The following is a 25,275-nucleotide window of genomic DNA, read 5'->3' on the forward strand; positions in this document are numbered from 1 at the left end:
AATGTCAGGTCCAATCTGAAGGGTGCCTGAAAGCACAATGGATAGAAATTATAAACCGTTGAGAAAGATTCTTCAAAAAGTAAGTCTCATAAGTGATAAAAAAATGTTTGTTCATCCGGGGGCTATCCCTCTTGATATGTAATGAGGCTATCTTCTTGGTAGTATAACCTATATGCTGTAAAAACAGATTGATATGATTTATAGTTGGAAAAGTGGGCATAATTAATTGAGGGCTGAGGTTAAATGTATTTCCTTATGTTCATATACCCCAGACTGGGACCCTCCAAGCTAGTGCTGGAGAGCAGGTCCTCCAGACAGACATCCATTCCACTGACCATGATGGACTAAGGCTGCCAGCCCTGGTAGACTGCCCCATTGACAGCCCCCTAAAGGTAAGAAACGTCTTATAGTTCTGTTGCAAAACATCTGGTTGTAACGGAGACCAGTTGGTTGCAATCTAGTAATATGACGTGTTGCAAACCAGTTTACAACGCGATAATAAAGCCATTAAGACACATGGACCACCTACAAAACTCAGCAAAAAAAGAAACGTCCCTTTTTCAGGACCATGAATTTAAGATAATTCGTAAAAATCCAAATATCAGATCTTCATTGTGAAGGGTTTTAACACTGTTTCCCATGCTTGTTCAATAAACAATTTATGATCATGCACCTGTGGAACGGTCGTTAAGACACTAACAGCTTACAGACGGTAGGAAATGAAGGTCACAGTTGTGAAAACTTAGGACACAAAAGAGGCATTTCTACTGACTCTGAAAAACACCAAAAGAAAGATGCCCAGGGTCCCTGCTTATCTGCATGAACGTGCCTTAGGCATGCTGTAAGGCGACATGAGGACTGCAGATGTGGCCAGAGCAACACATTGCAGTGTCCGTACTGTGAGACACCTAAGACAGCGCTACAGGGAGACAGGACGGACAGCTGATCATCATCGCAATGGCAGACCACGTGTAACAACACCTGCACAGGAATGGTACATCTGAACATCACACCTGCGGGACAGGTACAGGATGGCAACAACAACTGCCCGAGTTACACCAGGAACGCACAATCCCTCCATCAGTGCTCAGACTGTCCGCAATAGGCTGGCTGAGAGAGACTGGACTGAGGGCTTGTAGGCCTGTTGTAAGGCAGTTCCTCACCAGACATCACCGGGCACAACGTCGCCTGTGGGCACAAACCCACCGTCGCTGGACCAGACAGGACTGGGAAAAGTGCTCTTTACTGACAAGTCGCGGTTTTGTCTCACTAGGGGTGATGGCCGGATTTGCGTTTATCGTCGAAAGGAATGAGCATTACACCGAGGCCTGTACTCTGGAGCGGGATCGATTTGGAGGTGGAGGGTCCGTCAAGGTCTGGGGCGGTGTGTCACAGCATCATCGGACTGAGCTTGTTGTCATTGCAGGCAATCTCAACGGTGTGCGTTAAAGGGAAGACTGCCTCCTCCCTCATATGGTACCCTTCCTCCAGGCTCATCGTGACATGACCCTCCAGCATGACAATGCCACCAGCCATACTGCTCGTTCTGTGCGTGATTTCCTGCAAGACAGGAATGTCAGTGTTCTGCCATGGCCAGCGAACAGCCCGGATCTCAATCCCATTGAGTATGTCTGGGACCTGTTGGATCGGAGGGTGAGGGCTAGGGCCTTTCCCCCCAGAAATGTGCAGGAACTTGCAGGTGCCTTGGTGGAAGAGTGGGGTAACATTTTCTTATTTCATTTTTTAAGAGTGGGTTAACATCTCAAAGCAAGAACTGCCAAATTTGGTGCAGCCAATGAGGAGGAGATGCACTGCAGTACTTAATGCAGCTGGTGGCCACACCAGTTACTGACGGCTACTTTTGATTTTGACCCCTCCTTTGTTCAGGGACACATTATTCGATTTCCATGGAACTTGTTCAGTTCATGTCTCAGTTGTTGAATCTTGTTATGTTCATACAAATATTTACACATGTTAATTAAGTTTGCTGAAAATAAAACACAGTTGACAGTGAGAGGACGTTTCTTTTTTTGCTGAGTTTAGTTAGAACTAATAGTTTTGGAATTCAGATTTGAATTCTGATTGTAATTCTAAGGTTATGGTTTATAGTTGGAAAAGTGGGCATAATAATGGAGGGCTTAAGTTATATGTATTTCCTTATGTTCCTATACCCCAGGCAAGGACCCTCCAAGCTGGTGCTCGAGAGCAAGTGCTCCAGACAGATGTCCATTCCGCTGGCCATGATGGACTAAGCCTGCCAGCCCTGGTAGACTGCCCCCAGGATAGCCCTCGAAAGGTAAGAAACAGCTTTTAGTTCTGTTGCAAAATGTCTGGTTGTAACGGAGGCCTGTTGGTTGCAATCTAATAATACGACGGGTTGAAAACCAGTTTACAACGCGATAATAACGCCATTAAGACACATGGACCACCTACTAGTTAGAACTAATAGTATTGGAATTCAGATTTTAATTCAGATTCTAATTCTAAGGTTAACCCTTATGTGACATGTCACTCAGTACCATCATGCCTATGGTGAAAAATGTGGTTTCTATGGTGATATGATTTCCCCACTGTTGTTATTTGTCTCAGAACCTTGTGCCGAAGCCCCCGCAAGGCCCCAGGCCCAGCCGAGAGGCAAATATAGCAAAGGCAGAAAAGAAGGCCACAGAGGTTATCAAGGCTAGAAGGTCTAGGGAGGCTAAGTCAGGGGTGAAAAAACTAAGCCGCCAAGTAGTTGGTATGTTGGCACTGCCTCAAACTCTAACTCAAACAACCAGTTACAGTGAGTATTCATCTCCACTTCCAAAGTACCTGGATTTATTGATAGAATTCTAAAACGATATATGGTGGAAGGATCCACTAATGTCTACGATTCTCTTTCTGTAGGTGTCCTGCCAGCTATCAAGAAGGGCGCTAAAGTTACTAAAATGGAGACAACAGGTGGGTGTTGGTGACACAGTGTTTATTCCTGATTATACAACTTCAATAGAATCGTTTCCGTGGTTACTAGCTTGTTCGGTGGTAATTCTGACTGTCTTCTGTTTCAGAACCCCTATGTCCCTTGACACCTGATGGGGAGGTAATTATCTCCTCTTCATCTGTTGATGACCTCCTGACCCCAAAGAGTGATGTCACGTCCGAGGCTAAGAGCGATGATGCCTCCCGTCCAAATGGACCTGAGGTGTTCTCTCTAACAAACTTCCTGAAGTCTCACCCGTGAGTCCTGCTGTGAACCTCATTATGTGCAGAAAAAAATATAATCTATGTAAGCACTAGTTTAAGTTGCTAATGATTCCTGGTGTTTGTTTGTTTTCCAGTAAGAGAAAGCTTATCAGGAACTTCCTCAAACAAATAGTAAGTCCCCCATTTCTTCTGCTTTCAAAGGTGGAGTGATCATGTGAAAAAAATATATTTTAACATAAAAACTACTAGCTGTCATTTTGTGGTTTTCTGTTTCTAAGAACGTGACAATAGGTGACCTGGACGAGATCATCGAGTGGGTGGTGTGTGTCTCCAATGAGGTGTTCCTCCCAGTGATGGTTCTGATCAGGACCTCCATTCCAGAGTCGTCAATCTCGTCCCGCTGGGGGTCAGGTGAGCTCCAGATCATCTCCAGGGAGTTCCACCAGCGGAGTTCTGAGCCGAAGGGAAGGCTCCTGGGTGGGCAGCCGCCCACTCCCCCTTCTGAGACCGACAAGGAACTTCAGGGCGTAGCAGATCTGTCTGTGAGTAACATCCTGAAAAGGGCCCAGGAGGACCTCTTCTTTTCTGTTGAGGATGACCTGGAGAACACCCATCCAGACATCAGTCTGACCGAAGAGAGGCTCTCCAGCATCTTCTCAGAGTTGTTCAGGGATGCCTGTGAGAGTGCCCAGGAGGCCACCAGACGGATCCAACACATGAGGTCTGGAAGAGGCAACAGCAGCCGGAATGGGAGATGCCCTGGGTTATCACAGGGAGCGAGCAGGTCCAATATGCCAGATTTGGGAGAACTGGGGTCAGTGAGGAGGTCCAAGGAAAGCGACGTCCATAAAGTCCTTAGCGAGGGGTCCCTCCCTGTCCTTGCCGTGCTTGGGGAGAGGCCAGGGGAAGTTGGGGAGACCAGCAGCCCTGCTGGGGAGATGGACATGACCAAGACTGCCAGCACTCCCAGCATTCCCCGGTCTGGGCATGGCGGCAGAAGAAGTAGGCAGACCACCGCTCCCACCACCGGCCACAGAGAGGCAGGAGTCACAGCCAGTAACATCTGTGATGTTATTTTTCATCTGACGCACTCCGACACTGACCGGGAACTCCACCAGGAGTTCAGCAGTGAGGATGATGTTTCACTGAATGACATCATGGACATGAAGTTAACCCCACCAGTGGAGCCCCTAGGGCAGATACTGTCCTCATGGAAGCTGGTCAACAGGATCTTCAGGGGGAAGGTCCACTACTTTGGGAAGGAGCTCATCTGCAAGGTGTATCAGATGCTTCTGGACACCGGTATGGGAAGGAGGCCAATGGCCCGCCAGAGCAGGTCCGAGCCCATCCTGAAAGACCTGGCTGCCAACCGTAGGCTCTCCGATGAATTTTTCACAGATGTGCTGTACATGTTCATCCAACGGGCCATTAAGAATCTGCTGGAGAACTTCTTGGGTCTGCCGACCACCCCACCGGGTAGAGACATTATGTGGAATGACAACTTCAACTGGATGTATAGGGACGGCTGGGGGGAGACACCCACATCCAGCGAGAACGAGTTGTGGGACAGCGACTCCACCTGGTCACGTGACCTTGGAGAGGAGGAGGGGGCAGAGTCCCGTGGGAGGTGGGCCGCTCTGTTAGAGAGGGGCAGCTTCCTGACCCTCCAGTCCTCCAGCTCCCTTTCCCTCTCTGATGACAACAAGGAGGCGCTAGGTTAGTTATTATGTTTTTTTTTTTTTACTTTTTCACCCGCACATTCCCCCTCTTTCTTTTCTCTTATTGTCAGTAATGGTATTTTCATTTTCTCTCTCCTCTTTTTTTCTATACAGTGTTTGGAGACATGTTATGTGTGAAGAATTACTTTAAATCAAATGTCAAACTCTTTCTATAGAAGGCCGGGTTTCTGCAGGGTTTCATTCCACCCTTGATTGATTGATTAATTAAGGTCACTAATTAGTAAGAAACTCCTCTAACCTGGTTGTCTAGGTCTTAATTGAAAGGAAAAAACTAAAACCCGCAGACACTTAGCCCTCCATGGAATGAGTTTGACACCCCTGTATTAAATACATTTTGATTTGACTAGGGGCCGTCTGCCAGGTCCTGACCACCAGGGTGGGAGACATCCTGAACAGTACCTGCAACGACGATTACAAGGCCAGGCTCATCATCCAGAAAGGTACACTTATAACCTGTTTTGCCCATATGACCAGTAATAACTTGTGTAATAACCAGTGTATTACCATTATAGTAAATGTACTAGATACTGCATAGTGTTATACATGGATGTGGCTTTGAACCAGTTCAGAATATGAGTGTGTTTTCTTAGGATTGGATTCCGGTGCCAGGGAAAGGTTCCCTGACTCTCCGTGTTCCTCTTCACCCAAGGACGAAGAGGAGGTGGTTGTAAGTGGCACGACTGTCTCATACCCTAAACCCTCCACCTCAACCCAGGCAGCATGGGCAGCTCCTGCCCAGACTCTGGACGGTTTTCTGCCCAGACCCAGCCTGGATGAAGAAGAGGTAGTCCCCAGCACCTCCATGAAGGACGACTCTGTGACGACCACCCATGCAGCACGGGCAGCTCCTTCCCAGACCCTGGAAGACGAGGTGGGGGGGGCTGAGGTCTCCGAGATGAGTGACAGCTCCCTGATGCCCACCAAGAACAGGCAGGACCCCCTGGAGAAGATTCCATCCCTCCTACCAGGCAAGGAGCACATCCTCCTTCGCAGCACTCCCTGGGCCACCGTCATGAGCCCCCAGACTCTGAAGTTTATTCTCCACGGCATCATGTGCCGACTGGAGGCCTCAGAGTCCCCCCAGACAAGGAGGGCTAATGACCCCTTCAGGCTGATGAAGGATCTCTTTGTGGAGGTCCAGCATGCCCTGAAGTATGCTGACATCTCTGTCGTCTTTGGCCTGGAGGAGAGCATCCAATTCAGTGGGGAGGATGCGGTGAAGGCCATCGTGAAGACTGCGGCTAAAAGATTATCCCTGCGTTCGGACTCCAACCGGGCTCAACTGCGTGCCGCACGCTCTGGTAGCGAGGGAGCCATCAGGTGCATGGCGGACACCATCACACAAGTCATAGATGACTATTCCGAGGACTGGAGTTCCGACGGCCATTTTGGAGCCAGGAGGAGCCGTGGTAGTGGGAGGTCACTCTCCTCAACCACCTCAAGGAGTGACGTCACCCTCACCGAGGAGCTCCTGGCTTGGAGGGAAACCCTAGAAGAGGACCTAGAGGAGATGGCTGATGACAGCACTGGTTTGGAAAAGACCAGTGTAAGCTCAGCCATCTCTGAAAAGTCCCAGGTAATTAGCTACCTTTCTGAAAGCACCAAGCCCATCAGCAGCGCCCTCTCCACAGACCTAGTAGATTGTTTAGTTATTAGTTATCTGTTTGATTGTGAGGCATCGACTCATGTCTTTTTCTCTCTCTACTAAGAAGGAAGAGGCTATGAAGAAAGAAGTGAGGAAGTCAGAAAAGAAGAAGCGAGGAAATAACAAGAACCAGAAGAAGAACAAGGTGTCTCCTCTTGGCAATGATAGTAAGTCCTCATTTCTGTCAGTCAACATGTGCATCTGTCTTCAGCACACTATTGTAATGTAAGGACGGGAGACTATGATGAAGTTATCAGGGTCTTATTCATTAGCCACTAAATGGAAGACAGCGGACTAAAACAGGGAGGAACTTTCTTGAACTTGCCAATAACAAATGCTTGTTTTTGTTTTAAAATATTTTGCTACTGTGTACCCTAATGAACACGACCCTTATTTCATGCCTTGTTCTCTGTCACCTGTTCAGGTACTGTGGCTGCAGATGAGCCTAAGAAAAAACAGGCTCTCCTCCCGCGGATCACAGCCGCCCTAGCAAAACTATTTTGCTTCCCCTGCAAAAAAAAATGCAAAAAGTAACTGTGCAGAAGACGAGTTTGGGAAAACCTGCTGCCACTTCCCCCAACCCACTTTCTAAATAAACTCTCAAAGCCAACAGAAGAGGGAGGAAGACAACCCCCCTACTCGCAACTCATTTTATTACACCCCATTTAATTCAATAAACACAACTTGCAGCTATTTTGATCTTCTTCTTCTTGAGGTTTTTTTTACAGACCCACCTGCATGCTATAGATTCTTAAGGTCAACTTGCTGTCTACTGTCTACTACAGTATCATTGTTATGAGTATGTTCACTGTGCCAGTCATTATAACTAGTATAGGCTATAATAATGCCCTAACCTAATTGCAATTGACATAATAAGAGTTACATTTGAATAATTCCCTCATTTTATATTTTTTCGAGAGGGAATAAATCTCTAAAGCACTACAGAGTGCCGTCCCTCGGAGGGGTGCGCCACTTGAGTGGGTTGAGTCACTGATGTGATCTTCCTGTCTGGGTTGGCGCCCCCCCTTGGGTTGTGCCGTTGAGGAGATCTTTGTGGGCTATACTCGGCCTTGTCTCAGGATGGTAAGTTGGTGGTTGAAGATATCCCTCTAGTGGTGTGGGGGCTGTACTTTGGCAAAGTGGGTGGGGTTATATCCTTCCTTTTTGGCCCTGTCCTGGTGGTATCATCGGATGGGGCCACAGTGTCTCCTGACCCCTCCTGTCTCAGCCTCCAGTATTTATGCTGCAGTAGTTTGTGTCAGGGGGCTCGGGTCAGTTTGTTATATCTGGAGTACTTCTCCCGTCTTATCCAGTGTCCTGTGTGAATTAAAGTATGCTCCCTCTAATTCTCTCTTTTTTCTCTCTCTCGGAGGACCTGATCCCTTGGACCATGCCTCAGGACTACCTGGCATGATCACTCCTTGCTGTTCCCAGTCCACCTGGCCGTGCTGCTGCTCCAGTTTCAACTGTTCTGTCTGCGGCTATGGAATCCTGACCTCCAATGTTTGGCAATCCATGCTAAGGTGAACTGTGAATGAATGGTAAACTAATATGCCTTTGTGTTGTTGTCAGATTAAGTCTTTGTGTTTTACACCGGCTTGGCTGTGGCGTGCTTCTGCCGTACAAAACTGCTGAATGCCACAATAAGGACCGTAGTTGGAGGGAGGGATATCATAAACCTGTCCTGATGTCTGTGTCTGTCTGTTTGCCCGCCTGTCTGTCTCTGCATCTCGGAGGCTCCGTCTATCTGTTCGTCACACTGACTCTCACTGTGGTTGGTTGGTTGTAGCGATCAGCAGAGGCCTGCCCTGTGCTAAAGGTTCCACTCCATTATCCTACTGACGCTGAGATACTGGGAGCAACTCCATGACCTGACATACCAAGTCTAGAACTCCATTATCCTGCTGTGCTGCTGATGCTGAGATACTGGGAGCAACTCCACGACCTGACATACCAGGTCTAGAACTCCATTATCCTGCTGTGCTGCTGACGCTGAGATACTGGGAGCAACTCCATGACCTGACATATCAAGTCTAAAACTCCAGTATCCTGCCCTACTGCAGCTATTACAAGCTCCCTTCTAGTCTGTTGTTCATATTATTTTGGAAGCACTTCACATTACAGCACAGAATAAAGCGGAAATGGAATGGCAACTTGTTAAATTACTCACAAAGCAAACCATTATTTGCCCAGATACAGGATGCTACCGATCAGTATAACTGTATTGTTTCAGAGACATCACTTACTAGAGGGGTGATAATATTACAAAAACAACATTGCAGTGTTTCCCCTAAAATTCCCCAAATGTCTTGGCATGGGGCCCCCAATTGATTTTGTTATAATGTTTGAGTGACTCACACTATATATATATATAAAAGTATGTGGACACCACTTCAAATTAGTGGAGTCGGAGAGTTCAGCAACATCCTTTGCTGACAGATGTGTAGAAATTGAGCACACAGTCATGCAATCTCTGTAGACAAACGTTGGCAGTAGAATGGCCTTTACTGATGAGCTCAGTGACTTTCAACGTGGCATCATCATAGGATGCCACCTTTCCAACAAGTCAGTTTGTCAAATATCTGCCCTGCTAGAGCTGCTCCGGTCAACTGTAAGTGCTGTTATTGTGAATTGGAAACGTCTAGGAGCAACAACGGCTCAGCCGTGAAGTGGTAGGCCACACAAGCTCACAGAACGGGACCGCCGAGTGTTGTAGCGAGCTGTTTTTCATGGTTCGGGATAGGCCCTTTAGTTCCAGTGAAGGGAAACCTTAACGTTACAGCATACAATGACATTCTATACGATGCCCTTTCCTGTTTTAGTGTGACAATGCCTCCGTGCACAAAGGGAGTTCCAAACCGAGGTTGGTGTGGAAGAACTTGACTAGCCTGCACAGAGCCCTGACCTTAACCCCATCGATCAGCTTTGGAATTAATTGGAACACCGACTGCGAGCCAGGCTTAATCGCCCAGCATCATTGCCGACTTCACTAATGCTTTTGTGGCTGAATGGAAGCAAGTAGCAAGTCCCCGCAGCAATGTTCCAACATCTAGTGGAAAGCCTTTCCTGAAGAGTGGAGGCTGTTATAGCACCAAAAGGGGGACCAACTCTATAATAATGCCCATAATTTGTAATGAGATGTTTGTCAAGCTTTTGGTCATGAAGTGTAGCATAAGAACACAACACAAGCCATGGCAAAATGTATAGAATTGCAGGAAACTAGCTTAATTAAACTGTAAAATGCTTTCTTTTCCCCATAGCAAAATGTCTAGAATTGCGAATAGCAGACAAAATTGTTTTAAAACAGCAACATTTTGTTTCTGCTGCCATGGGAGGGCCTCTAAAAATGTTGGTAGGAGAAGGTGCAGTTGGCCACGCCCCCCCCACATCTATTTCTCCACCTCATCAGGTGAACAGGGCCTTGCCCTTTATTATGATAAACAAGCCCAGGCAACCATTTCACCAGAGCGGTTGTCTTGGTTGCACTAGTTTTCCAGGATCACTGGTGTCTGGTAATGTACAGGAATGATTCACCTCAGTTCACTCTCTCTGGGAGTATAATTAACGTCGCCTCTCTATTGGCCCATTCCAGTGTGTGTGGCAAACTGTCCAGACCTGTTCTGTAACCCCAGAGGGAGGATTCATGTGGTGTTAATATAGAGCTGAATGAACACACAATCAACTGGTGACACAATGTACTGAGGCTATTGTACCAAAGTGGCACAGGTGTAATAGTAATAGGTCAGATGGTTTCTTTTTGACGTCACACTAACTATACTGGTCCCAGATCAGTTTTAATCAGTGCCCCAGAAAAGGGGATCTGGTTGGTTCATCTACTTTGGTAAAGTGAGGCTTAAACCAATCCCATGGACATACCGTGTATCGTTTATGTGTGTATTTTTTGTTAATGCCTAGGCAAATGCAAGGGCATCCGGGGTTGTTGGTGTAGTGTTAAATCTGTTTGTAATCTATTTGAGGTTAACGCAGCAGTGCTGGTGATCCTTTTAATCTGTATCTTATTGAATCACAGACCTGATCAGGGTCAGATCGGCCTAGCCCCCCTCCGACAATACACTCACGACCATTGCAGAATAAATTATTAGTCACATCGCATTGCTTTGCAATTCCTTTGGAGGGAGGATGGTGGAAGTGTGTATTTTAAAGCCATGTTCCCCTTGGTATTCATGGAAACGTGATTATCAGGAGAGTGCTTATTGCGACACGAGGAATTCAGGAAGCAGTTATTATTCTAAATGTGGTTGCGTTTAGGGAACTTGGGTAGTCTGAGGGAGCTTCACCAGATGACATGATATTAGCTAATTAGCCCAGATGTGTCTGGTCTTCATTCAAGCTTACCATCAAAGCAACTTATTCATTAGATTCATCTCGATTCTAGATAACATCTGCTGTACAGGGCCATGGACCGATATAATGAATTTCGTCCCGAACCTGCCTGCATGGGCCACTCTGTGCAGGTAGGTGTCGGAATCCTCGGGCATGTCGTAGTTGAAGACGATGTTGACGCGTTCAATGTCCATCCCTCGGCCAAACAGGTTGGTGGCCACCAGGATCCGCCTTTGGAAGTCCTTGAACTGCTGGTACCGGGAAAGCCTGGGGGAGGAAGGGGGGCACCCATAGATTTAGAATAAGTAGAACAGGCATTCTAAATCCTCCTTCACTCCTGTGGGTACACTGAAACTGTGACCCGCAACTTTAAGTTTCAGAACATGTAGATAACCACGGGTTATAAGAAACCCTTCAACGTACATCCTGCATGAACTTGCGGCAGACAGGACGGATCTCTTTGCTTAGGGTGGCGCTGAACATAATGCACTGCTTCTCGTGGGGTGTGAGCCTGAAGATGTCCTGAACATCACGCCTCATGTCTGAGGGAGAGACGATAGGAAAATAATATGGCTGTCACAAAAAAAGTCAACCCACTTAGCCTGAAATCTGAGGACTACATAAAATGTAAACACTTCCCTACGTTTTGGCTAAATCCTTACTTAAGTCACACCATCTATCACATTCTGTTCCAAGATCCACTACTACTTAGTAGGACAGTGTATTAGAAGTGCATTCTAAGTGGTACATTGGAACACGTTTTCAGTTGACCTTTACTCTGTGACGTTTCAACTTACTCCTTGCTCCCGTCACTCACATCTGGCACTTTGCATCTGGTCACACTCGTCCAGGACAAAGTGCTTCACGTTCTTCAGGTTGAGGGTCTTGTTGCGGATGAGGGCCAGGATGCGGCCTGGCGTTCCCACCACAATGTGGGGGCAGTTCTTCTTCAGCGAGTCCTCATCCTTCTTGATGGACAGGCCCCCGAAGAACACGGCTGCCTTGACGGTAGGCATGTACTTGGAGAAGAGCTCATACTCTTTGCTGATCTGGAAGGCCAGCTCTCGTGTGTGGCACATCACCAGCACAGACACCTGGTAGACAGAGAGAGGTAGGGGAGGATGTTTAATACAGAGCTCTCTGGACAGCAGAGAAACAAAAAGCACACAAGATTATCCAATAGGATAGAACAACAGTGTAAACAGTGAGATTAAAAGGAGAACAAATTCAGACTGCAATTGGCCCAGCGTCATTAGGGTTTGGCCGGGGTAGGCAATCATTGTATATAAGAATTTGTTCTTAACTGACTTGCCTAGTCCAAATAAAAGTTAAATAAAGTTGGCGATTAGGCACTTTCTTATGCAAGTATCCCCAGATACAGATTAAGCCTATTCCTAAACTACAAAGCACTCAATGGATTCTCCATCGAAAGGTATTTTTAGTAAAGGAGGGAGGATGTAAAGGCAATTCAGTTGCTGCATCCACAATGTAGAGATTAATTTCATTATTCAACCACTCACCTGCCCGTCCACAGGCTCAATCTGCTGCAGGGTGGCCAGTACAAACACAGCAGTCTTGCCCACACCAGACTTGGCCTGGCACAGGATGTCCATGCCCAGGATTGCCTGTGGGATGCACTCATGTTGGACTGAAAGACAGAAACGTAACTAGGGAAGTTAGTTAAGAACAAATTCTTATTTACAATGACGGCCTACCAAGAGGCCTCCTGCGGGGATTGGGGCCTGGGATTTAACATTAAAAATATGAAAATATATAGGACAAAACACACATCAATACATAAAGAGAGACCTAAGACAACATAGCAAGGCATCAACACATGACAACACAGCATGGTAGCAGCACAAAACATTGTACAAACATTGGGCACAGAAAACAGCACAAAGGGCAAGAAGGTAGACAACACATCACACTGACAGTTGTGGCTGCTTTGTAAGAGTGTCCATGATCGAGTCTTTGAATGAAGAGATTGAGATAAAACTGAATAGTCACTAGGGGCAGAAAACTGAAGAGAGGAGCGACCCAGGGATGTTTGCGCTTTGGGGACCTTTAACAGAATGTTACTGGCAGAACAGGTGTTGTATGTGGAGTATGAGGGCTGCAGTAGATATCTCAGATAGGGGAGGGGGAGTGAGGCCTAAGAGGGTTTTATAAATAAGCATCAACCAGTGGGTCCTGCGACAGGTATACAGAGATTACCAGTTTAAGTATGATGTGATGCTTGAAGGGGCATACATGTATAACTCATAGTCGGAGTCCCAAATGACACCCTATATATAGTGGATTACTTTCGACCAGGACCCAGTCACACACAGCGTTAGTTTTGAACAAATCCCTATGGGCCCAGCTCAATAGTGGTACACTATGCCAGGAATAGGGTGCCATTTGACACACACGGAATGGACAAAGTCAAAAACAGTCCTTGGTTGAAGGTGGGAAGTGCCTGTGAGGCTCACCTTCAGAAGGAAGTTAAAAGCCACAGTCGACAATGGCGCGGAGCAGCTCTCGTTTGAGCAGGAAGTCTCTGAAGGCGGAGCTGTTGATGGAGACGTAAAAGCCCATTACCTCCTTCTTGCCCGCAGGTGTGGCGGTCTCCGGGGTAACCTGAGGCTCCTCATCCTCTTCATAGTCCAACAGCTCGTTGTCAGCTGTGTAGTGCTAAGGCAAAAACCAAAACCCCCTGAGGTCCCAAGGACCGAGTTTGGGAAACACTCCTCAAACGTGTATTCCTACATAGCATTAGCTAGCTGCTAATAATGCTAGTAGCAGGCCGCACGCACACCGCCAAAGCTGGACAGTACGCAAAATGGGAAGCGAATACATTTGGCACATAATCATTACAATTTACCTAGCTAGAAACAAGGATTGGACCAGCGACCACCCTGCAACTCAGTTTACAGTAGTTAGCCAGTTGCCCGATTCAATCAAGTTGAACAAGGAATCATGCCTCACTCTCCGCACAAACAATGGCAGGCGCCTCCTCATTCAAACTTTGTGACAGCAAAGTGCCATAAAGGGAAATAGGTTCCAAATGCAAGGTGAATATTCAGAAATAACGTTGGCTCAAATTAATAACGAGCAAGACATTTCTAGGGCCTAACTTGACCTAAAATGTAATTCTCGGAACCAGTCGATTAGATTAGTTTATTAGTCGGTCGCAGATGTAATTGTAGGGTACAGTGAAATTCTTATTAAGATCTGAACTCCAACAGTGCAGGTCAAAAAGATAAGTGAATGAAACAATAATAATAATATGCATACTATATACATATTTATTTACAACATTTACAAACCAACAGCCTGCATTCATCCAGTTTGTATAAATTATGATAGATGTGTGACATGAAGCTATATTGGGCAATTTGGGCAAAGGCGTAACAATGACTGTCTGGGACAAATAGACATTTGGCTTAAAACATTTATTCATTCATGGGCAATATGTGTGCATGCCCTGATCATATCAGCTTACAACATCTGTCTTCCCTCACCAAACCCATCAATGATTTGATTTATTTGACTATAATATATCAGTTATGGCCAACAGAGGGCAACATTTATCCATATAATACGATAAAACCTCACTGAACCTAAATTAATTGGGTTACAATGTAAACATTTTTCAGATATCGTATGTGATCAGAAACAATGCATTAATTTCCCGGAGTGGTCGCTCTGTGCTTTTGTAGTTGACGTCATAATGTACGATGGAATATAGAAGACTATGACGTAAACGAACTCAAGAAATGTTCAGTGCGCTACTTTTGCCTCAGTTGAGTTGATGCTTTGCAAAGGACAGTCATCCTCATGTTCAAATAAATCACTTTGAGTGGACAAAGAAGACATTCAGTGTAAGTACAGCATAACTGGCCAAGATGCTGTAAAAAAATGTTTGAAATGTATTTTAAAATGTATTTGTTTATTTAAAAAAATGTCAGGTCCAATCTGAAGGGTGCCTGAAAGGACAATGGATAGAAATCATAAACTGTTGAGAAAAATTATTCTAAAAGTAAGTCTCATAAGTGATTAAAAAAAAAGTTTGTTAATTCTGGGGCTATCCCTCTTGATATGTAATGAGGATATCTTCTTGGTAGTATAACCTATATGCTGTAAAAAACAGATTGATATGATTTATAGTTGGAAAAGTGGGCATAATTAATTGAGGGCTAAGGTTAAATGTATTTCCTTATGTTCATATACCCCAGGCTGGGACCCTCCAAGCTAGTGCTGGAGAGCAGGTCCTCCAGACAGACATCACTGACCATGATGGACTAAGGCTGCCAGCCCTGGTAGACTGCCCCATTGACAGCCCCCTAAAGGTAAGAAAACGTCTTATAGTTCTGTTGCAAAACGTCTGGTTGTAACGGAGACCAGTTGGTTGCAATCTAGTAATATGACGTGTTGAAAACTAGTTTACAACATGATAATAAAGCCATTAAGACACATGGACCACCTACTGAACTCAGCAAAAAAAGAAACGTCCCTTTTTCAGGACCGTGTATTTTAAAGATAATTCGTAAAAATCCAAATATCTTCACAGATCTTCATTGTGAAGGGTTTTAACACTGTTTCCCATGCTTGTTCAATGAACCATAAACAATTTATGAACATGCACCTGTGGAACGGTCGTTAAGACACTAGCAGCTTACAGACAGTAGGCAATTAAGGTCACAGTTGTGAAAACTTAGGACACTAAAGAGGCCTTTCTACTGACTCTGAAAAACACCAAAAGAAAGATGCCCAGGGTCCCTGCTCATCTGCATGAATGTGCCTTAGGCATGCTGTAAGGCGGCATGAGGACTGCAGATGTGGCCAGGGCAATACATCGCAATGTCCGTACTGTGAGACGCCTAAGACAGCGCTACAGGGAGACAGGACGGACAGCTGATCGTCATCGCAATGGCAGACCACGTGTAACAAGACCTGCACAGGATTGGTACATGTGAACATCACACCTGCGGGACAGGTTCAGGATGGCAACAACAACTGCCCGAGTTACACCAGGAACGCACAATCCCTCCATCAGTGCTCAGACTGTCCGCAATAGGCTGAGAGAGACTGGACTGAGGGCTTGTAGGCCTGTTGTAAGGCAGCTCCTCACCAGATATCACCGGGCACAACGTCACCTATAGGCACAAACCCAACCGTCGCTGGACCAGACAGGACTGGCAAAAAGTTGCAGTTTTGTCTCACTTGAGGTAATGGTCGGATTTGCGTTTATCGTCGAAAGGAATGAGCATTACACCGAGGCCTGTACTCTGGAGCGGGATCGATTTGGAGGTGGAGGGTCCGTCAAGGTCTGGGGCGGTGTGTCACAGCATCATCGGACTGAGCTTGTTGTCATTGCAGGCAATCTCAACGCTGTGCGTTAAAGGGAAGACGGCCTCCTCCCTCATGTGGTACCCTTCCTCCAGGCTCATCGTGACATGACCCTCCAGCATGACAATGCCACCAGCCATACTGCTCGTTCTGTGCGTGATATCCTGCAAGACAGGAATGTCAGTGTTCTGCCATGGCCAGCGAACAGCCCGGATCTCAATCCCATTGAGTATGTCTGGGACCTTTTGGATCGGAGGGCTTGGGCTTGGGCTTTTCCCCCAGAAATGTGCAGGAACTTGCAGGTGCCTTGGTGGAAGAGTGGGGTAACATTTTCTTATTTCATTTTTAAGAGTGGGTTAACTTCTCACAGCAAGAACTGACAAATTTGGTGCAGCCCATGAGGAGGAGATGCACTGCAGTACTTAATGCAGCTGGTGGCCACACCAGTTACTGACTGTTACTTTTGATTTTGACCCCTCCTTTGTTCATGGACACATTATTCCATTTCTGTTCGTCACATGTCTGTGGAACTTGTTCAGTTTATGTCTCAGTTGTTGAATCTTGTTATGTTCATACAAATATTTATCGCAGTTGACAGTGAGAGGATGTTTCTTTTTTTGCTGAGTTTAGTTAGAACTAATAGTTTTGGAATTCCGATTTGAATTCTGATTGTAATTCTAAGGTTATGGTTTATAGTTGGAAAAGTGGGCATAATAATGGAGGGCTTAAGTTCTCTGTATTTCCTTATGTTCCTATACCCCAGGCTGGGAACCTCCAAGCTTGTGCTCGAGAGCAAGTGCTCCAGACAGATGACCATTCCGCTGGCCATGATGGACTAAGCCTGCCAGCCCTGGTAGACTGCCTCCAGGATAGCCCTCGAAAGGCAGATGTCCATTCCGCTGGCCATGATGGACTAAGCCTGCCTGCCCTGGTAGACTGCCTCCAGGATAGCCCTCGAAAGGCAGATGTCCATTCCGCTGGCCATGATGGACTAAGCCTGCCTGCCCTGGTAGACTGCCTCCAGGATAGCCCTCGAAAGGCAGATGTCCATTCCGCTGGCCATGATGGACTAAGCCTGCCAGCCCTGGTAGACTGCCCCCAGGATAGCCCTCGAAAGGTAAGAAACATCTTTTAGTTCTGTTGCAAAACGTCTGGTTGTCACGGAGGCCAGTTGGTCGCAATGTAGTAATACGACGGGTTGAAAACCAGTTTACAACGCTATAATAACGCCATTAAGACACATGGACCACCTACTAGTCAGAACTAATAGTATTGGAATTCAGATTTTAATTCAGATTCTAATTCTAAGGTTAACCCTTATGTGACATGTCACTCAGTACCATCATGCCTATGGTGAAAAATGTGGTTTCTATGGTGATATGATTTCCCCACTGTTGTTATTTGTCTCAGAACCTTGTGCCGAAGCCCCCGCAAGGCCCCAGGCCCAGCCGAGAGGCAAATATAGCAAAGGCAGAAAAGAAGGCCACAGAGGTTATCAAGGCTAGAAGGTCTAGGGAGGCTAAGTCAGGGGTGAAAAAACTAAGCCGCCAAGTAGTTGGTATGTTGGCACTGCCTCAAACTCTAACTCAAACAACCAGTTACAGTGAGTATTCATCTCCACTTCCAAAGTACCTGGATTTATTGATAGAATTCTAAAACGATATATGGTGGAAGGATCCACTAATGTCTACGATCCTCTTTCTGTAGGTGTCCTGCCAGCTATCAAGAAGGGCACTAAAGTTACCCTCCAGTCCTCCAGCTCCCTCTCCCTCTCCGATGACAACAAGGAGGCACTAGGTTAGTTATTATGTTGTTTTTACCGTCTTTTGCACCCGCACATTCCCCTTCTTTCTTTTCTCTTATTGTCAGTAATGGTATTTTCATTTTCTCTCCTCTTTTTTTCTTATTTTTCTACACAGTGTTTGGAGATATGTTATGTGTGAAGAATTACTTTAAATCAAATGTCAACGCATTCTATAGAAGGCCGGGTTTCTGCAGGGTTTCACTCCAGCCTTGATTGATGCATTAAGGTCACTAATTAGTAAGAAACTCCTCTAACCTGGTTGTCTAGGTCTTAATTGAAAGGAAAAAACTAAAACCCGCAGACACTTAGCCCTCCATGGAAGTAGTTTGAAACCCCTGTATTAAATACATTTTGATTTGACTAGGGGCCGTCTGCCAGGTCCTGACCACCAGGGTGGGAGACATCCTGAACAGTACCTGCAACAACGATTACAAGGCCAGACTCATCATCCAGAAAGGTACACTTATAACCTGTTTTGCCCATATCACCAGTAATAACTTGTGTAATAACCAGTGTATTACCATTATAGTAAATGTACTAGATACTGCATAGTGTTATACATGGATGTGGCTTTGAACCAGTTCAGAATATGAGTGTGTTTTCTTAGGATTGGATTCCGGTGCCAGGGAAAGGTTCCCTGACTCTCTGTGTTCCTCTTCACCCAAGGACGAAGAGGAGGTGGTTGTAAGTGTCATGACTGTCTCATACCCTAAGCCCTCCACCTCAACCCAGGCAGCATGGGCAGCTCCTGCCCAGACTCTGGAAGAAGAGGTGGGGGGGGCTGAGGTCTCCGAGATGAGCTCCCTGATGCCCACCAAAAACAGGCAGGACCCCCTGGAGAAGATTCCCTCCCTCCTACCAGGCAAGGAGCACATCCTCCTTTGCAGCACTCCCTGGGCCACCGTCATGAGCCCCCAGACTCTGAAGTTTATTCTCCACGGCATCATGTGCCAACTGGAGGCCTCAGAGTCCCCCAGACAAGGAGGGCCAATGACCCCTTCAGGCTGATGAAGGATCTCTTTGTGGAGGTCCAGCATGCCCTGAAGTATGCTGACATCTCTGTCGTCTTTGGCCTGGAGGAGAGCATCCAATTCAGTGGGGAGGATGCGGTGAAGGCCATCGTGAAGACTGCGGCTAAAAGATTGTCCTTGCGTTCGGACTCCAACCGGGCTCAACTGCGTGCCGCACGCTCTGGTAGTGAGGGAGCCATCAGGTGCATGGCGGACACCATCACACAAGTCATAGATGACTATTCAGAGGACTGTAGTTCCGATGGCCATTTTGGAGCCAGGAGGAGCCGTGGTAGTGGGAGGTCACACTCCTCAAGGAGTGACGTCACCCTCACCGAGGAGCTCCTGGCTTGGAGGGAAACCCTAGAAGAGGACCGAGAGGAGATGGCTGATGACAGCACTGGTTTGGAAAAGACCAGTGTAAGCTCAGCCATCTCTGAAAAGTCCCAGGTTATTAGCTACCTTTCTGAAAGCACCAAGCCCATCAGCAGCGCCCTCTCCACAGACCTCGAGGACATCACCTCCACACAGGTGAGACGGCCAAGAACTAGTAGATCGTTTAGTTATTTGGGCTGTTTAATTGTGAGGCATCAACTCATGTCTGTTTCTCTCTCTACTAAGAAGAAAGAGAAGGAAGAGGCTATGAAGAAAGAAGTGAGGAAGTCAGGAAAGAAGAAGCGAGGAAATAACAAGAACCAGAAGAAGAACAAGGTGTCTCCTCTTGGCAATGATAGTAAGTCCTCATTTCTGTCAGTCAACATGTGCATCTGTCTTCAGCACACTATTGTAATGTAAGGACGGGAGACTATGATGAAGTTATCAGGGTCTTATTCATTAGCCACTAAATGGAAGACAGCGGACTAAAACAGGGAGGAACTTTCTTGAACTTGCCAATAACAAATGCTTGTTTTTGTTTTAAAATATTTTGCTACTGTGTACCCTAATGAACACGACCCTGATTTCATGCCTTGTTCTCTGTCACCTGTTCAGGTACTGTGGCTGCAGATGAGCCTAAGAAAAAACAGGCTCTCCTCCCCGGATCACAGCCGCCCTAGCAAAACTATTTTGCTTCCCCTGCAAAAAAAAAATGCAAAAAGTAACTGTGCAGAAGACGAGTTTGGGAAAAACCTGCTGCCACCTCCCCCAACCCACTTTCTAAATAAACTCTCAAAGCCAACAGAAGAGGGAGTGAGACAACCCCCCCTACTCACAACTAATTTTTATTACACCCCATTTAATTCAATAAACACAACTTGCAGCTATTTTGATCTTCTTCTTGATTTTTTTTTAAAGACCCACCTGCATGCTATTGATTATTAAGGTCAATTTGTCTACTGTCTACTACATTATCATTGTTATGAGTATGTTCACTGTGCCAGTCATTATAGCCAGTATAGGCTATAATAATGCCCTAACCTAATTGCAATTGACATAATAAGAGTTACATTTGAATAATTCCCCATTTTTATATTTTTTTAGAGGGAATAAATCTCTAAAGCACAATAGAGTGCCGCCACTTGGATGGGGTGCGTCCCCACAGAATTAGACATGGGTTGCGGTGTCACTGATGTGATCTTCCTTCATTGGCTTTGGCATGCCAATAATGCTTGGGTTGTGCCGGAGATCTTTGTGTTGTTGTCTGATTGGTGTGTGCATCACCTCACGGCAAATGGTCTTGAAATGCTGATGCACGCCATTCTGTTTATGATTTCTATTAATGATTGACGCTGGTTGTTTAAAGATTTTAATCTGCCTTATTTGTATGGGGGCATAGTTTTGGCAAAGTGGGTGGGGTTATATTTTCCTGTTTGGCCCTGTCAGACGGGGCTGAGCGATCATTTTCGGATGGGGCCACGAGCGATGGCTCCTGACTGCATCCTGTTTTTCTCAGCCTCCAGTATTTATCCTGCTGTAGTTTGTGTGTCGGGGGGCTAGGGTCAGTTTGATTATGGGAACATTCAGGTGGGCATTGCTGTTTTATTTATCCGATGTCCTTTAGACATTATTTACTGTTGTTCTTGCTTTATAATTTCAGGTGTGAGCACTAGGACCATTCCTCAGGACTACCTGGCATGATCACTCCTTGCTGTCCCCAGACCGTGCAGCTGCTGTTTCAGCTGCTCCAGTTTCACATAAATATTTGTCATACATCAGATGGACCTGGCATGTTTACGTTTCTGTCCCAAAGTCCACCTGTATTTTTACATTGCAGCTGCTCTTAATATTCATCAGAGGTTCTGCGAGCGGTGCTATGGATCGTGACTTCTGTTCTCTCTTGTCGAATTAATACCTGTCCCAGACAAATTTTTGACCATGCAAATGGTCATTTATGAACATTAGAAAATCTTGGCCATGTTTTGTTATAATCTTCATCAGAGGTTAGAGGACACATTGTAGCGGTGCTGATACTCCATTCATTTCGTTATCAATCGTTGCAATGTTTTAAGTGGTCTTCATTTGCATATTTCCCAAGACATAGGATTGAAGACATTTGAATTGGAAAGGGAAGACAACAAAGCAGAAATCATCTAGCCGAAGCCTAGGCTACAAACCCAGGTTGCAGGCATTAGCATATTGGCCTGAAATCCGTGCTCAGTGCCATCACACAAACAGAAACAGGCAAAACCTACGTAATTACATCCTCAGACAGTTCTTTGTAGCCTATACAACACAGGTTATTTGTCCTTCAGGTGTTTTCTTTTTGCTAGTGAAGGCATGCTACAGCTGTTAGAATATTGTAGTCAGAAATTGGTGTCCCTTGGGTTGGCTTTACTCCAAAAGATGAGAGCGAAAGATCTCAAACATTTTATTATGGAAGAGGTATTATGGCTGACTATAAAAAAGTGAAGTATTCTGCCCCAAGCATCTGCATTCAGTCTTTTTGGGGACAACCTTTCAAAGAATAAATTACCTTGCATTTCAGGCTAATTATTGTTAATATTATAAACGCTGGAATAGAACAGACTGGAGACATGCACCACCAAGTGAAAGCGCTGGGTAGATTTCACCAGCATAGGGTGTGTTGAGTGAGAAATCAAGTCATTTCTTTTAACCTTATCTAGGAAATGCACTCACCATACAGAGAGTGAAACACTTGCTCTCAAGAAAACAATGATCTGATCTTCACACATCATGACCTTGTTTTTAAATTAAAACTATACTAGATTACCACACACACGAATGGGACATTTGAACATTACAGCTCAGTAAAAGTGACAGTTGGCATTTACACACAGCTGTGTAAACCTCACTTCTTTCTCATCATCCCTGCTACTTGCTGTTGTTATGGCAATCCATGCTAAGGTGAACTGTGAATGAATGGTAAACTAATATGCCTTTGTGTTGTTGTCAGATTAAGTCTTTGTGTTTTACACCGGCTTGGCTGTGGCGTGCTTCTGCTGTACAAAACTGCTGAATGCCACAATAAGGACTGTAGTTGTCTGATGTCTCTGTCATCTCTGTCTGTCTCTGCATTCTGTCTATCTGTTCGTCACACCGACTCTCACTGTGGTTGGTTGGTTGTAGCGATCAGCAGAGGCCTGCCCTGTGCTAAAGTTCCACTCCATTATCCTGCTGACGCTGAGATACTGGGAGCAACTCCATGACCTGACATATCAAGTCTAAAACTCCAGTATCCTGTCCTACTGCAGCTACTACAAGCTCCCTTCTAGTCTGTTGTTCATATTATTTTGGAAGCACTTCACATTACAGCACGGAATAAAGAGGAAATGGAATGGCAACTGGTTAAAGTTACTCACAAAGCAAACCATTATTTGCCCAGATACAGGATGCTACAGATCAGTATAACTGTATTGTTTCAGAGACATCACATACTAAAGGGATGATAATATTACAAAAACAACATTGCAGTGTTTCCCCTAAAATTCCCCAAATGTCTTGGCATGGGGCCCCCAATTGATTTTGTTATAATGTTTGACTCACTCAGATACACTATATATACAAAAGTATGTGGACACCACTTCAAATTAGTGGAGTCGGACAGTTCAGCCACATCCTTTGCTGATAGATGTATACAAATTGAGCACACAGTCATGCAATCTCTGTAGACAAACATTGGCAGGAGAATGGCCTTTACTGATGAGCTCAACGTGGCATCATCACAGTTCGTCAAATATCTGCCCTGCTTGAGCTGCACTGGTCAACTGTAAGTGCTGTTATTGTGAATTGGAAACAGCTAGGAGCAACAACGGCTCAGCCGTGAAGTGGTAGGCCACACAAGCTCACAGAACGGGACCACCGAGTGTTGTAGCGCGTAAAAAATAATCTGTCCTCAGTTGCAACACTCACTACCAAGTTACCAACTGCCTCTGGAATTAACGTCAGCATAATAACTGTTTGTCGGGAGCTTCATGAAAGGGGTTTCCATGGCCGAGCAGCCGCACACAAGCCTAAGATCACCATGCGCAATGGCAAGCATTGGCTGGAGTGGCGTAAAGCTTGTCGCCATTGGACTCTACCAGGACCTGCCACAATGCATAATGCCAACTAATGTTTGGAGGAGGAATAACGAATTGCCTGGGGCTGTTTTTCATGGTTCGGGATAGGCCCTTTAGTTCCAGTGAAGGGAAACCTTAATGCTACAGCATACAATGACATTCTATACGATGCCCTTTCCTGTTTTAGCATGACAATGTCTCCGTGCACAAAGGGAGTTCCAAACAGAAATGGTTTGCCAAGGTTGGTGTGGAATAACTTGACTGGCCTGCACAGAGCCCTGACCTTAACGCCATCGAACAGCTTTGGAATTAATTGGAACACCGACTGCGAGCCAGGCTTAATCACCCAGCATCATTGCCCGACTTCACTAATGCTTTTGTGGCTGAATGGAAGCAAGTAGCAAGTCCCCGCAGCAATGTTCCAACATCTAGTGGAAAGCCTTCCCAGAAGAGTGGAGGCTGTTATAGCACCAAAGGGGGGACCAACTCTATAATAATGGCCATAATTTGTAATGAGATGTTTGACAAGCTTTTGGTCATGAAGTGTAGCATAAGAACACAACACAAGCCATGGCAAAATGTGTAGAATTGCAGGAAACTAGCTTAATTAAACTGTAAAATGCATTCTTTTCCCCATGGCAAAATGTATAGAATTGCGAATAGCAGACAAAATTGTTTTAAAACGGCAACATTTTGTTTCTGCTGCCATGGGAGGGCCTCTAAAAATGTTGGTCGGAGAAGGCGCTGTTGGCCACGCCCCTGTTGGCCACGCCCCCCCCCCCCCATCTATTTCTCCACCTAGTCAGGTGAACAGGGCCTTGCCCTTTATTATGATAAACAAGCCCGGGCAACCATTTCACCAGACCTGTTGTCTTGGTTACACCAGATCACTGGTGTCTGGTAATGTACAGGAATGATTCACCTCAATTAAACTTACATACTTCCGGCGCCGACAGAGATGGCCGCCTCGCTTCGCGTTCCTAGGAAACTATGCAGTTTTTTGTTTTTTTGACGTGTTATTTCTTACATTAGTACCCCAGGTCATCTTAGGTTTCATTACATACAGTCGAGAAGAACTACTGAATATAAGATCAGCGTCAACTCACCATCAGTACAACCAAGAATATGACTTTCGCGAAGCGGATCCTGTGTTCTGCCTTTCAACCAGGACAACGGAATGGATCCCAGCCGGCGACCCAAAAAAACGACTTCGTAAAAGAGGGAAACGAGGCGGTCTTCTGGTCAGACTACGTAGACGGGTACATCGTGCCCCACTTCCTAGCATTCTTCTCGCCAATGTCCAGTCTCTTGACAACAAGGTTGATGAAATCCGAGCAAGGGTAGCATTCCAGAGGGACATCAAAGACTGTAACGTTCTTTGCTTCACAGAAACATGGCTCACTGGAGAGACGCTCTCGGTGGCGGTGCAGCCTGCGGGTTTCTCCACGCATCGCGCCGACAGAAACAAACACCTTTCTGGAAAGAAGAGGGGCGGGGGCGTATGCCTTATGGCTAACGAGACGTGGTGTGATCACAGAAACATACAGGAACTCAAATCCTTCTGTTCACCTGATTTAGAATTCCTCACAATCAAATGCAGACCGCATTATCTACCAAGAGAATTCTCTTCGATTATAATCACAGCCGTATATATTCCCCCCCCAAGCAGACACATCGATGGCTCTGAACAAACTTTATTTGACTCTTTGCAAACTGGAATTCATACATCCTGAGGCTGCATTCATTGTAGTTGGGGATT

General features: G+C 45.8%; 1 protein-coding gene and 1 pseudogene across 1 annotated transcript; one reads left to right on the forward strand and one right to left on the reverse strand.

Moving 5' to 3' along the window:
• Positions 1-10,925: 10,925 nt before the first annotated feature.
• On the reverse strand, positions 10,926-13,914 carry LOC135530166 (ATP-dependent RNA helicase DDX39A-like; annotated as a pseudogene).
• Positions 13,915-14,893: 979 nt separating this feature from the next.
• LOC135530167 (uncharacterized) lies at positions 14,894-20,114 on the forward strand. Its single transcript, XM_064958539.1, has 10 exons — positions 14,894-14,935; positions 15,132-15,245; positions 17,009-17,362; positions 17,656-17,848; positions 17,953-18,042; positions 18,414-18,506; positions 18,657-18,996; positions 19,032-19,590; positions 19,681-19,792; positions 20,050-20,114. Exons 1-10 carry the CDS (start codon positions 14,894-14,896, stop codon positions 20,112-20,114), a joined length of 1,962 nt encoding a protein of 653 aa, XP_064814611.1.
• Positions 20,115-25,275: the final 5,161 nt, after the last annotated feature.

The sequence above is a fragment of the Oncorhynchus masou genome, unplaced genomic scaffold (assembly GCF_036934945.1).
Source record: "Oncorhynchus masou masou isolate Uvic2021 unplaced genomic scaffold, UVic_Omas_1.1 unplaced_scaffold_1280, whole genome shotgun sequence".
Classification (NCBI taxonomy): domain Eukaryota; kingdom Metazoa; phylum Chordata; class Actinopteri; order Salmoniformes; family Salmonidae; genus Oncorhynchus; species Oncorhynchus masou.